This window comes from Dipodomys merriami, unplaced genomic scaffold, assembly GCF_024711535.1.
Source record: "Dipodomys merriami isolate MVZ:Mamm:240054 unplaced genomic scaffold, mDipMer1.0.p SCAF_12, whole genome shotgun sequence".
NCBI classification, from domain to species: Eukaryota; Metazoa; Chordata; class Mammalia; order Rodentia; family Heteromyidae; genus Dipodomys; species Dipodomys merriami.
This window is the reverse complement of record NW_027202493.1, coordinates 18,397,194-18,411,419: the sequence shown is the minus strand read 5'-3', so window position 1 is coordinate 18,411,419 and position 14,226 is coordinate 18,397,194. Positions and strand designations below refer to the sequence as shown.

Genomic DNA, 14,226 nt, shown 5'->3' with positions numbered 1-14,226 from the left:
TCATGGGTTTAATGAAACAAAACTTGGGCTGGTTTTAATTTCTGTATAAGAGAAATGGGATGGCTGTGGTCGAAATAAATTTGAAGGTGGGTCTAGGTAAAATAGTTGTAGCTTCCTTCATCTGCATCTGTTTTGTTAAAAATCAATGTCTACACAGTAGACATATCTCCAGCTAGCTACTTGAGGCTATGTGTACTCTTCAAAAGTTAGCATCAATACTAGGTATTGACCCAACTATTACTGCCAAAAAGTCCTTCTAGACTTAAAAAACACATAGCCCCCCCTCTTTTTTTTTTTTTTACAAAAACTTGTACATTTAATAGAAAATAGAAGTGATTATATAAAGTTGTCGACATATGTGCTTTCTTAGTATAAAAACTAAAAACACATGAATCGTAGAAGCAATCAGAAAACATGCTTTCTGTTAGAAAAGTTAACGCTTCTATTAATAGACTGACTTCCTCTTAGTCAGATGTCTGTCTGGCTCACAGGCCAGTATGGGCACTTGATATTGGCCTCTAGAAAAGCACAAATCAAAGAACCCCAAAGCAGATTGTGTGCACCGATGAGCTTTCCATCTGTTCACTCTACTTCCCTTTCCTTCAAGTCAGGAAAAGTCAACAGTGGTAGCGACCGTAGTCTGTCCTCGGAGATTCTGAGCGGTGCAAATATAATATCCCGCATCGATGGTCTCAAAGTCTTCGATGGTAATGATACTCTGAGAGAGTCTTGTGGTATGTCCAAGCCCTCTGTGGACCAGCCTCCAGGTGTCCTGAATCGTCACAGGTCTTTCATCCTGTTTAACAACACCCAGACAGACTGAAGCAAAGAAGGACAAGCAATCTGGAACATCTCTCATGCACACAATCCTACTGTGTGTCCCTTTCAAAATGCAAAGTACATGCTCATGAAAGACTACTTGGTAGGTGGCACTCATAGGCTCTGGGAGCTTTTACACTCTACAGCTGCATTATTTTTCCCCAAGCAGTGTCTTGGAATTTCAAGATGCAATTTGGTGATTTCTTTCTTCTCTTTAGTAAGTTTCTACTTAAAGCAGTTTCTTTTGGCTGTAAGTGGAATAATTGCTATTAACAAAAGCAAAATGCCTCACTGTTCCAATTTTTCTTTTCTCATTGTTCATCCCTTATTAATTCTTCACAAACTCAAAGTTAGAAGCCCACAGGACTTACTATGTAAGTAAATACGAGTTCCTGCTAGTTTAGAGAAGTGTTGTGCCTCAGGACTCCAAAGAAAGGGAACTTGGAGCAACAAAGAATAAGAAAATGCCCTAGACCGTATGACCTCCCTTTCAAGAAAGAGATATGATCACTTCTGACATAGTTCAGTCAACTTTGGTGTTGTGAGCACAGTGTTTTCTGACTTTAATCTGTTGATATTGTTGCACTCATAAGATACTCATTAGCCAAGTGCAGCAAACACTGAGTAGCAGAATGCTGGAAAATCACTATTCCCTAGGGGGTAGTTATTTCCCACCTGTCCTAACCGCTTGTCTTGGGATGACAAATCTCTTCTGGCAAGGAAAGGATTATTCCATGTTGGTAGCAGAGTTGTTTGTTTCAGTGAGCAGAACACGCACAAAGGCTAAATATGCAGTGTTGCTTTTATGGGAGGCCTATTTTTAAGATCTCTGACCTCGAGGCACCTTTTTGACAGGGCTTAGGGTTTTTCTATATGCCATTTGGTGAGTATCTGTTCAAAACTGTGCAGCACAGAATACAGCTTGGCTAGAAAACATTAAGAGAATCCCAGAGGAGAGGAGATTTGCTTCTGGTAGACCCAGAGGGTGGGACTGAATGAAGATGTGAGGTTGGCTGAGGGAGATGTCTCTCCATTTTCCACTGTCTGAGCTTAGGAGTGGCAAAGGAAAACTGGGTAGGAGCAGGGCATAGGCTGAATTGCCTAGGGGAGCCATTCCATTTTTTTGTTTTCCTTCTCCTTTTTTTTAAAAAAAATCTCCATTTGTAAATATACTGACACATCAGAATGAAATAAGCATGCCCTGCTCCTACCACAGTCCCACTAATTTCTTAAATTAAAACTAAGTAAGGCTGGAATGTCTCGCTCGCTTACCTTCTGCCCTGGAAAGATCCACCTGAATTCTACTTCCACATCAGGCTCCCCAAGGACAGTGCACAGCACACTGATGTCGTCCCCGCCCTTCACTTTGTTTGAGGAGGCCAAGATGGTTGTCGATGGAGGGCCACTGGGAACTGGAAAGAAGCAGGAGGCAGTGCGATCTATCAGATGAAAGACACACACAAACACACACACACACACACACACACACACACACACACACACACACACACACACACACACACACACACACACACTGGCATTCTTTCCTTTAGACAAACATCTCTTACTTCACACCCAGCACCAGCTGACACCAGTCAATCCTCATCTTTGAGACCCCCCGCCCCCTCCTCTGCCACCTTGATGGTCATCCGGAACTCCATGGTGAGCCTTCTCTGCTTGTGATCAAGGAAGGAGCCAATAGGCTCGGGGTCCTAGGAAGGGAACCAAAAGGCAAGAAGGGGAAGGGAGTACAATACCATGAAGGCATGGTGGATGGAGGTGTCTGAAGGATGAAGGTGGACAGACCAACGTGTGGGCATGGATCCTCAGGAAGGAAAGTTCTAGTATACAGGTGAGAAGGATGTCTGCGGGACAGGCACCAATGCCTTCAGAGCATTTCAGGATCCCATTTATTCATACCGTCAGCTCACTGAACAAGTGGTGTTGATGGCAAAGTCTCCACCCCGAGAGATTGCACTAAAGTGGAAGGTTCAGCCATGGAACCAACTAATGGAAGGGTTCACTTCAAACTTTAATTTTGTGAAAAGCCCAGAGAGCTCAGAAAGTTTGAAATCGTTCAAGAATGGCTTTCTGCAGGAAGCATGTCGACACTAACATCTCAGAGATGGACTTAAAAGACACGAAGGAAAGGAAAGGAAAGGGGGAAAGGTACTAATTAGCCAACGAAGTTCCCTGAACTGCAGGGCTGTAGCCCATCTGTGGACACACTGCCTGGGCTCACAGTGCCCACAAGCAGCGTGGTCTGCAGTGGAGGGCCAGGTGGTGAATGAGTTGCACCCAAGAGGGGCCTCTGTGCCCTGGGGACTGCTTAGGCTTGCCATCTCCATCACATGGGGACAACCATATCTGGGCTCCAGCCTCTCTCCTGTCTGTCTGTCTGGGAGCTGATCAGGTAAAGGTGAGGGAGGAGAGCTAGACTTGCCCCACTCCAAGCTGCTAGCCACAGAGCAAGCTGACTGATGGGGAGAGCGAGAGAAGGCTTTGGAGCAAATGTGAGATTCAAATATTAGCTGAGCCTTCCTAAAAATCAACATGAGGCTTTCTTACAAACCCCAAGTGCCTGTGGACTTGAAATTGAGCTGTCACTAGTGCATCTTAAACGTCTTAGGAAAGGAGTTTCAACACAGTAGAATGAATAATGCAAGTTGCTGGGGGTGGGGAAGGGATTTCCTCCTAGTCTTTCCTAGATGAATGCACAAATTGAAAGTCCTCAGTTTAATGGTCACATTCAAACCCAGTTCTAGTTTTTTTTTAACAGGAATTGGATCATGTTTCTGTTCTGTCAAGAGACAACGAGGTAACCCAGAAGGAAATGAGGCAGTACCAACTAGAGGAGTCTATATTTGGAAAGTGGACAAGATGGGGTTGGGGTGGGGGGAAGAAAGCACACCAAAAAACAAGACAGGAGAGACTGGAGACCAGGGGGTCTAGGGGTTCTGGGGATGTCATCCAGCCACTCACAGTATTTTCACAGCAGCCCTCAGTGTCCCCAGTCTGGGTATAGCCAAAAGCCATCACTTTATCTAAGACAGTGCTTTTCTGGACAGGTGGGAGAAAAGTACAGAGGGCAAAAAGTTCAGGGCATTAGACAACCATGGAGTGGAATGCATGTGGGTGGGGAGGGAGGGAGAGATTTGAGAACAAGCCGAGGGTGGAGGTGAGGATCAGGAGGGAAGTTCAAGCCTGTGGTCAAAGCTGGAGGTGGAACTCATGCAGATGTCAGACCTGTTAAGAGGGTTGATGTGTTAAAAGTTGGGACTAAGGGTGGGAGTGGGTGTGGTGGGTAGTGACAGGCCAGTGGGTTCCAAGTGGAGACAAGTCATCCTGAAAGTACAATGGCAAACCCAGTGCCAGAACCTTTGATGAATGGCTGTGAGTGCCAACCGGAGAGGAGAAAGCCGGCGGAGCCACATGCAGGGCCACAGGAGGTGAAAGAATGAGGGCTGGGAAGTAGGAAGAGCACCAAGAGGAACATCAACCCTGGTGGAGGTGGGGGACGGTATGCACTGTGCTCTTAGGAGACTGGTTCTGGCTGACATGTTGCTGAGAGGATGTTCTAGGCAAGGCTGGGGTCATAAAGGGCTTGCTGATCAAGCCCAAGAGACAGGGTACAATGAAAAGATCTGGAAGGGAGTTCATGTGAATTTTCCATCAGGTCAGTGTGCAAGAAACAGAACATTCTAGAAGTGCAGTAGAGGGACTTGTAAGACTAGCATTCTGTGCCTCTCTTTCCCGAAACTAATTAACCAGAAGTGACTGAGATCTGGGCACTAGGAGGAGCAGTCTTACCTTCTACATACAGCAGCTGATACTTGACAGAGATCTGAGATTTGCCCCCGGCTTCCGCCTTGCAGTAGACCACCCCCTGGTGGTCAGAATGAGGCTGCAGATACACAAAGCCTCTCTTCAGATCATAAGTAATGTCTGTTCCATTGGTAGGGATTTCCTTGGCAGGGAACTCCCTGTGGAGTGTGACTTTGGCTGACAGCACAGTCACTCGACAAGGAACCACAGCCTGTCTGTCGGGGTTCAGGTAGACAACATCGAAATAACTGGGAGAAGGCACGAAGAGTTCTCCTTTCTCTGCAAAAGGAAATATGCAGGCTTATTTATTCTGGAAAAATGTGCTTAAGCAAGACTTAAAAGATTCTTACAGTCAGGCTCAGAAATGTGTGGGCATTGACGGTATACTCAAGAGAGTGGGAAGAGCTGGGCTTTTTCATGCTTCATTTTTTAAAAAAGGAATGATTTCCTGGTTTAGTCTGGATGTTGGCTGTCTCCCAGTCCTTATCTTAAAGGCTTGGTCCTCAGGGTAGCTTTGGAAAACAAGTGGGAGGTCTTTAGGTCATTGGAGACATGCTTGAAGGAGATTGTGGAAGTCTGGCCTTTCTTTTCTTTGCCTTTGCTTCTGAGCCAGGAGGTGAGCAGCTTTCCTACACACAGGTTCTTGTGATGGCTCACCATGGACCCAAGAAATGGAACCAATTGATCATGGACCAGAATCTTCAAAATGGCAAGCCAAAAATCAACCTTTTCTATTTAAAAGGTGGTCACCTCAGGTATTTAATTATAGTGACAGAAGTACATGTTCCCATCTCCTTAGGAAATAAAAAAAGTGTTAATGCAGTTGGTATCAGACCCATGACGTATACTAAAGAAGTAGGGAAAGAGCTGACTTCCTTAAGAATAGTTTTAGGGCCGGTGACCTGGCTCAAGTGGTAGAGTCTCTGCCTGAAAAATGCAAGGCCTTGAGCCTAAACAACAAAAACAAAATACCCAACATTTTTTAAATCTTGAATCAATCTGCAGTTTCTTTCTTTTCTTTCTTTCTTTCTTTCTTTCTTTCTTTCTTTCTTTCTTTCTTTCTTTCTTTCTTTCTTTCTTTCTTTCTTTCTTTTCTTTTCTTTCTTTCGTCAGTCGTGGGGCCTGAACTCTGGGCCTGGGCGCTGTCCCTCAGCTCTTCAGCTGAAGGCTAGCACTCTACCACTTGAGCCACAGTGCCACTTCCGGCTTTTTTTTCTTTTTGCTTATGTGGTGCTGAGGAATCGAACCCAGGGCCTCATGCATACAAGGCTAGCACTCTACCACTTTGAGCCACAGTGCTACTTCCAGCTTTTTCTGCTTATATGGTGCTAAGGAATCGAACCCAGGGTCTCATGCAAGCAAGCCAAGCACTCTACCACTGAGCCATCTTCCCAGCCCTACAACCTGCAGTTTCTATGTAGAGACAAAGTCCTATAGGCTACCACAAATAACTGTGTGTATGTGTGTATACATATGTATGTTGGTTGTGGGGCTTAAACTCAGGGCCTGGGTGTTGACCCTGAGCCTTTTCCCTCACGATTAGCTCTCTACCACTTTGAGCCACAGCTCCACTTCTGGTTTTCTGGTGGTTAACCGGAGATAAGTCTCATGGACTTTATACTAGGTCTGCTGGCCCCTTCCCCCTTTGCTTTCCCTTGATGTACACATGTGACCCACCCTAGAAGTCCCCACTCAGTATCTGTAGCCCCAGGTAACTGGCACAGTAAGAGGTTCCCAGGCTCTGAGGTCACTTCTATATCTGCTATGGCAACCCCTCCCTCCTGCCCTCTCCCCATATAATCAGTCTCCATCCTTAGTTCCGTTCCTTTCCCTTCCTTCCCTCTGCACAGTTCAATCTCTCTCTCCTTTCTCTTCTACACTCTCTTCACATCTCCACCTCATGGGGGGGGCGGTGCTGGCAGTTTCCATTTCTCCTAATAAACTCCCCTCTGCCTGAACAAACACAGGGAGGTCTCCTTTCTCCAAACGTTACACTTTCCCGACTGGACTAGTTTTGAACCCCAATTCTTCAGCTCTCAGCCTACTGAGTAGTTAAGATTAGAGGCATAAGCCACCATTGCCTGGCTAATAACTGCATTTTTCAACACATCGGTGTTTGCTGAAAAGTGTAGCACAGTGGCAGGTCTGGCATTGTCACCCCGTCCTCACTCCCAGCCCAGGAGACCTAGTGCCTGCCCAGGCTGGAGGAAGAGAATGGAGCAGCAAGAAAGGAAGAACCAGCTGGCCTCAGGTCTGGCCTCCGCTAGGCCACCACCTGGCTGAGGACCTTCAGCCAACCTCATATGCTTCCTCTCCCCTCTGAAATGCACACTGCAAGATTCTTTGGCCCTAGATGGTTCATTTGTATCTTACAGAAAGGGAGGAAGAAATGGGTAGCTCAGCGTGTCACCAGGATGGTGAAAGGATTCTGGGTTGGGCGTTCTGCGTTGGGCTTTCTGCTTGGTTTCTTGCATGCATTGTGCAGGTGTGTTTGTTTCATTTAGTAAAACACATTTAAATGCTTTGTTTTCTGGATCATTCTGTGAAGGAATATTATACTAATTACTGAGTGAAAGCTTTAGGGCTAATCATAACACTTGTTAAATTATTTCCTGTGCCTGTGTGTTCATTGCCATGTCCCTAAAACATAATTGTTCTTGGCTTTCTCCTCGGCTAGCCCTGTGTGTCAACACTGTATGGTGTTTTGGGCTGGGCACAGGAAACACTATCAAGTGTCCTCATGGGCCAAGAGTTCTTTGGCTTTAAGTGCCAAGTTCATTATTACTTGGGGAATCATCTTCTTGGCTCCTAGCTCAGGGAAGAGAACAATATGGCTTCAGAGGGTCTCTATCGTTACAAGGATAGCAAGCAGATGAGGTGATTTACACTACTATATAAACTGACTCTCAGGCCCAGGTAAGGGGCATCTTCCTAATGTACCTAACATCCATGTTTTCATTTCTCTGTGCTTCAACATCCTCATTTGTCAAGAGAAACATCTGGAGTCAAAAATATTGAAGATATGTTGTTTTGGCACTGACATTTAAGAATGTGTGTGTGTGTGCGTGTGTGCGCACGTGCACAGGCACCAGTGATATTGTACTTGAACTCAGGGACTTGCCGTCATGTTCAGCTTTTTGTCTTTTTTTTTTTTAAATCACAGGTAGCATTCTACTACTTGAGCTGTGCCTCCAGTCTAGCATTTTACTGGTTTACTGGAGATGGAGTCTCACACTTTTCTGCCTGGGCTGCTTTGAAGTTTGAACTTCTAGGTCTCAAGCCTGGGATTGAGTAGCTAGGATTAGAGGCATGAGCTACTGGCACCTAGTTAATTTAAGGCTTTTTAAATTTTAATTGTAAGATTATAGAGGATATTTTTAAGTTTGTAGAGTAATATGAGCCAATAAGCAAAGACAAAAAAATTAGTAAATGCTATGAATTTGAAAACAAAAAAAGGTGTCTTCTTGTATTATAATGCAAGCTTTGAATAACCTGATTTCAGTAGTTTCCATACACAAAAATAAATGTTGGGGGGCTGGGAAGGTGGCTCAGTGGTAGAGTGCTTGCCTTGCATGCATGAGGCTAGGTTTGATTCCTCAGCACCAAATAAGCAGAAAAAGCCAGAGGTGGCACTGTGGCTCAAGTGGTAGAGCGCTAGCCTTGACCTGAAGAGCTGAGGGACAGTGTCCAGGCCCAGAGTTCAGGCCCACAGCCAGCAAATAAAAAAGAAAGAAATGTTGGTTCGTTTTTTAAAAATATAGGCTACATATGTCCTGTGCATGTAACTACTCAAGTAACATATAGGGAGCTGGAACACATGGGATTTTATATTAAATTTAATAGTCTATAAACTAAAATCTCAATTAGGGCAAACTCAGTATTTAGTAAAGTACTCATTCAATGTGCTCTCCTTACTTAGGAAAATGATTGCCTAAGCAATCATTATTATAACCAGCTCTTCTGCTGGTAATAATATTCTCATCCTTGATCTGTCTGGGTGTGGTTACATGTGCCCGATCCCTTGAGGATAACTAAGCAGTATGGAAGGAAAAGGAGAAGAGTAGAATAGGAAGAAGAAAAACTGCTCTGTGACCCTACAGATGAAAGAAGAAAGGTGACAGTTACTCAAGCAAACGTTGCACACATTAACAACAGTCAGCCCCTAAAAGAGCCTCTCGGTGTTTTCAATCAAATTGTAGTAAAAACACAGACATAATGAACAGCAGATGCGTCTCCACACGGGTGGCTCAGAAGCATATGTTCTGCAGTAGGAACCTCAGCTTCTCTAACAGCCCATCTTGTTTTCTCAAAACCACCCACGCTTGAGAACAGAACTTCCAAAATCGACTGAAAATCCAACTGTACTCTTTGCTTCATGTGGTGCAGAATGAAAAGATGCAACATTTTAGGTTACCTCCTTTTCTGACTCTCAATTTTATAATTATTATTATCCTTCATCTTAATTGGTTGCTCCTGACAGTCCTACTTAACGTAACTAGTGTCTGTCAATAACCTTGTTCTAGGTAGGACTGAGGTAGGAATAAAACTGGACTGTTGGGCAGATAAAACATGATCTGACTCCTGACTGTAAGTCAGGGAATGCTCGAAGAATTACCTTGCCTTTCCCAGTTGCTGCATCAGCATTATTTTTAAAAGAGAATAAAGTAGCTCTTGCTCTTTCCTGGGAATTCTGTGGAAGTGAAATAAGATACTTGTGCTTCCTGAATGATAGCACAGAGCTATTTGGGTACCAAGGGATAAGTACATGAGATGTTGCTAATGCATTCATTAATGGCCATAGCCGGAGATCATTTGGATAACAGGCCCATGTCACTCCAGGTATTCAAAGAAGATGGATTCAGGATAGAAACAAATCTCATGGAAAAAAAAAAAAAAAAGGATTCTTGCTTTATCTGAAATGTCTTGGATAAGAGCGATAGAAGGACATGGAATTTGAAAGTTGTCCCTGAGCTGGGACACTTGTTAGAGAACTTTATCCCCTACCTTCAGAGCCTAAGGAATTCTGCTGAGGAAGGAGGCTGGTGGAGGGGTGGGAGGAGAGGTGCTGGCTCCACCTTGCAAACACCAGCACTGGAGGGGAAGAGAAGAGCTCTTCACTGTGACCTGAATGTCTTAGGCTCTCTACTCAGGCCTGGGGACTGGAGACACAAAGGTCAGTCTTCGGGAATTTTGCCTTCCAATCTTCAGCTCAGAGGAGTCTTAAAGCTGCCTATGACTGTGGAGTTTCTATAAAGGAGTTGATAAGTTCTGAGAAAGCAGTAATGAAAAGTCTATATATCCAGAGCTCTCTATGATGGTGGAAACTGTATCTGTGCACTGCAGTAAACATAGTCAACACTTAGTGCTGCATGCTGCCACTGAGCATACCAAATGTAATGTGACCAAGATGGTTTTTATTTTATGTTTTGGTACCTGGTACAAAACCAAAACTAAAATAAAAATGTTATTTGTTGTTGGATCAAATGTTATTTGTTGTTGTCATGATCTTGCTCAGCTTGCTTGCTCACAGCTGGCACTCTACTACTTGAGCCACTGCTCCAGTCCAGCTTTTTGCTATTTCTGGAGACAGACTTTTCTGCCCAGGCTTTGAACTTCATTTCTCTGATCTCATTCTCCTGAGTAGCTAGACTTATGAACATGAGCCACTGGTTTTTTGGGGGAGGGGGGGAGGAAAGGCCACCATTTTGAACTATGCGGGTACAAACCCTTGAATCAGAGTTCAGAGTTCAAATTCTTGTACCACCACCTATTTGCTCTGGGACCTCAGCTTCCCCCATCTGAAAAGAAAAATGATATTCATACTTCACCTGAAGGGTTGTAGTAAAGATTTACATGAAACAACTGACCTAAATCACTAGTCCAGAGCCTAAACAGTGAAGACTTGCTGTCATTTTTTCTATTCAGTATCCAATGGGACCCCGGGTCTGGGCCAAGTCCAGAAGTCTGAAGAGTTCCTCTAATGTACCAAATGCATTACCTGTAAAGAAGATGTAGGTGGATCCTGTTTTGGCCTCATCCCTCCTGCAGATGTAGCCATTGCATAGCTGTCCCCAGCAGCTGAATTCACCTGTGTCAGCGGAGGTGGTGTTGGCCAGGGTCAGTTGGCCATAACGCTCATGCTGCTTCATGCTGTAAATAAAAAAATGCAGAAACTCAGGCCAATCAGGAGCCTGCCAGCATCATTCTCTGATCAATTGTTCTCAGTTATAAACATCCTTGATGTTCCCTCCCTCAAAATGGCACAAGCAATCAATGTGTTTGGAGAAAACGGGCTGTAGGGAAAAGGCAGATCGGACATCCTTTCCTAAAAGGAAATCATAAATGCAATTATGTTTTCCAAGGAAAGGAAATTCCTTTTGACCTTAGAACTGGGGGTTTCCTTAAGTAAGATCAAGGGTGCATTTAGCAAAAAGGTCTCAGCAGCTCAGCCAATAAGCCTTAGGCTGGTATTTGGCTTTCAGCCTTGGGTTTGTTTTTTTTTTTTTAATGAGTTCTTTAAAAAGCAAATGGCATGAAGAAGAGCCTACAGAATTATCCAATATCCTTTTCATCAATAAAGATGCCTCCGAATGTAAGCATGAGTATTCAAGATGCTATGCTATCATATTAAAAATGAAACCTTACTGCGTTGTACAACTATTTAAATAAATATATATTTTAAAAAACGAAGCCAGGTGCTGCCTGTAATCCTAGCTATTACTCAGAAAGCTGAGATCTGAGGATTACAGTTCAAAGCCAGCCTGGGCAGAAAAGTCCCTGTGAGATGCTAATCTCCAATTAACCTCTCAAAAACCAGATGTGGAGCTGTGGCTAAAAGTGGTAGAGCACTAGTTTAGAGCGAAAGAGCCAGGGCGGTGTCCAGGCCCTGAGTCCAAGCCCCACTACTGACAAAAGACAAAAAAATAAACAACTAGGAATAAAATGCACTAAGATAAGGATTACTTCCGGTAAAGACCTTTATCCCTTGTCCTAAACAGTGAGCTGTTACTTAATCTATAGCACTCTGAAGAACAACGGCACCCCAACTCTAGACCAAGTCCAGAGTTTATTTAGTGTCGTTGGGTCCTTGCGGGTTTCCTCTGGTCTTATTCTACTTCTACTTTAATTTTTCTCTTTATTTCTTCTGGGCTCTTATCTTATTGCCTGGTAAATATGTTTGCAAACCATTTCAAGTTTGTTTAATGAAGAGAGAAGTGGTTTTTTTATATAAACATTAACCATAGTCAATATTAATGGTAATTACATTATTTTGTGACAGGAATCTAGCAATAACCTTGGAACGGATCTTTCCCATTGATTTAGGAGTCCTTACCCATGAGGTTTCAGAAAACATGACTGATGTGAGGCTTCATCTCAAATATCTAAATATTTCTCTCCTCTGAGACCCACTGAAGTAGTTGAGATTTCTCCGTTTTTATCTTACAGCACGGATTGTGCTGTCACCACTTTAAAAATAGCACATACAAACTTTTCTGGTTGGTCTGTCCTAAACCCAGCCTGGTCTAGTTGTGAATAGCTTGTTGTGCCCACCAGACATGTTCCTAGTGTCGAAGCTCCCACACCATCAACTGCCTCCTTTAAAACGGAACGGAAATCTCTCCTCCCTCAGGAAGCTTCTAATTACAATAGACTCTCAGGAATCTTCCCACTTTTCTTCTGATGAAGTAACTGGCTCCCTTGTTCTCTATCCCTCAGATACCCTGGCTTCCTGTTTTGACATTGAATGGCTGGTGATAATGAAAGGGATTGTGCCGTGTCTGTCTTACATTCCCTGAGTGACCAATCTGTGCAAAACACACAGGTAGGATTCCCTAAGAGGTGTGACTTCAAAATGAATTGAACCACAGTGTTGGGAAGAACCCTGAAAGGCAGGTTTCTAGCACTCCATTTGCAGCTGTTATAGTTTAGATCTGAAGTCTTAACCAAAGGCCCATGTGCTGAAGGCTTGTTCCACAGCCTATGGTACTCTTGGAAGGTCATAGAATGTTTTAAAAGCGTATGGGGCCTATTGGGAGATCTTCTGGTCACTGAGGCATATTCTCGTAGGGGAGAGTGATACCCTCTTCCTCTTCCTCTTCTCCTGCTTCCTGGCCATGAAGAGAATGACTTTGCTCTCCCATGTGCTCCCTAAGCCCAAAGCAATCGGGCTACACTGGAAGCTACAAAACAATGAGCCTATTTTTTTTTCCCTCTCTTTTCAAGAAGCTGTTACTTAACAAAAGGGCAACTGACATAGCAGAGGAGGACATGAGTCTCAGCAGAAACGACGTCCCTGAGACCCACAGCTAGTGACCAGCTGAGAGAAGGTTCCCTAGTGACTTAGGCATGAACTGAATACGTACCCATGAGGTAATGAAATGCATATAAAGTATTTCAAGCAAGGCCTGTCTTCTCCTAATTATTTCTAATTACACATAATTACAGATTAAGTTATTGTGAATACGACCACAGCAATGACAAACAACACACACACCCAGTGTTGGTGAGAGTTAGCCAACCACACAAAACACAGTGGACTACAAGGAGCGTGCTATCCAGTGAAGGAGTTAAAATGAATATATATCAAAAAGTCTAAGAATGACAGAATTCTCAAACTCCTTGCTGTAGGTTGACGAAAGGGAAGGTGGCTCTGAGCAGGTGAGAAGCTGGATTTGCTCAGACAGGGGGACGAGGGACAGCACGGAGACTAGCGGACAGTGAGTGCAGCATGGGTGCTGTAGAGACCACAAACACGCCAGGGCTGCAGGAGACCTGTGTTCTTCACAGTGGGTAGTGGGTAGAGAGAACTGAGTAATGACTTAGGGCTTTTCACCACTCAATTACAGAATGAAGCAGAAGTATGGCTTTGGGAAAATCACACAATCTTATTGTTGAGAGAAGTGAGAAGGCTCATGGTCACCAAACATTCAGGATCATGCCTTGGTTTGGGAGGTCAGAAGTGATGGGACCCCCAAAGTTGAGGCATGAGCAGAAGGAACCAGATTGGAAAGGCAGGGAGTAAAAGGAGAGCCTGAGATGCTGCTGACATTACTGTCATGAGGAGCAAGAAGATCTGGTGTTTCAGTGGATCCCAAGAAAAGCTGAAAAAGGAGAGTAGATTTACAACAGCCTAGATCTAAGAAAGCAATGTATCAGGAATGATGCCTCAATATTTCTGTGTCAGAAAGGGCCATTTTGAATTTGTGAACAAAAATGTCACATATATGTCTTATGAGCAGATGGAAATATTGAGCAGATGGAAATTTAGGTCCTGCGCAAAGGAATAAAACAGCACTAGAATGTTACTTGAGGGTGTCATTGACTTTTGAATAGAAATCCACAGGGATGAGTATACTCAAAAAGAGTAGAAGAGAAAGGCAAAGTTGAGGACAAAGATCCAAAGTCAAAACTAGGGATTTAGCTGGGCATGGTGGCACAAGCCTGTAACACCAGTACTAAGGAGGTACAGGCAAAAGGATTGAAAGATCCAGGCCAGCCTGATCTATGGAGACCTTTTCTCAGGAAAAAAAGAAGACTCAGGAAAAGGAATCAACAAAGAGATCACAGGAGATAGACTCAATA

General features: G+C 44.0%; 1 protein-coding gene across 1 annotated transcript in view; it reads right to left on the bottom strand.

Moving 5' to 3' along the window:
- Nucleotides 1-30: 30 nt before the first annotated feature.
- Pdgfrl (platelet derived growth factor receptor like) overlaps nucleotides 31-14,226 on the bottom strand; it is a 42,695-nt gene continuing 28,499 nt past the window's right edge. Inside the window, exons 3-6 of the mRNA XM_070016328.1 lie at nucleotides 10,643-10,794; nucleotides 4,630-4,923; nucleotides 2,092-2,231; nucleotides 31-796 (exon numbers count right to left, since the gene is read on the bottom strand). Coding sequence (XP_069872429.1) covers nucleotides 608-796; nucleotides 2,092-2,231; nucleotides 4,630-4,923; nucleotides 10,643-10,794 — 775 coding nt within the window. The 3' untranslated portion in view covers nucleotides 31-607. The remainder of the gene's footprint in view (nucleotides 797-2,091; nucleotides 2,232-4,629; nucleotides 4,924-10,642; nucleotides 10,795-14,226) is intronic.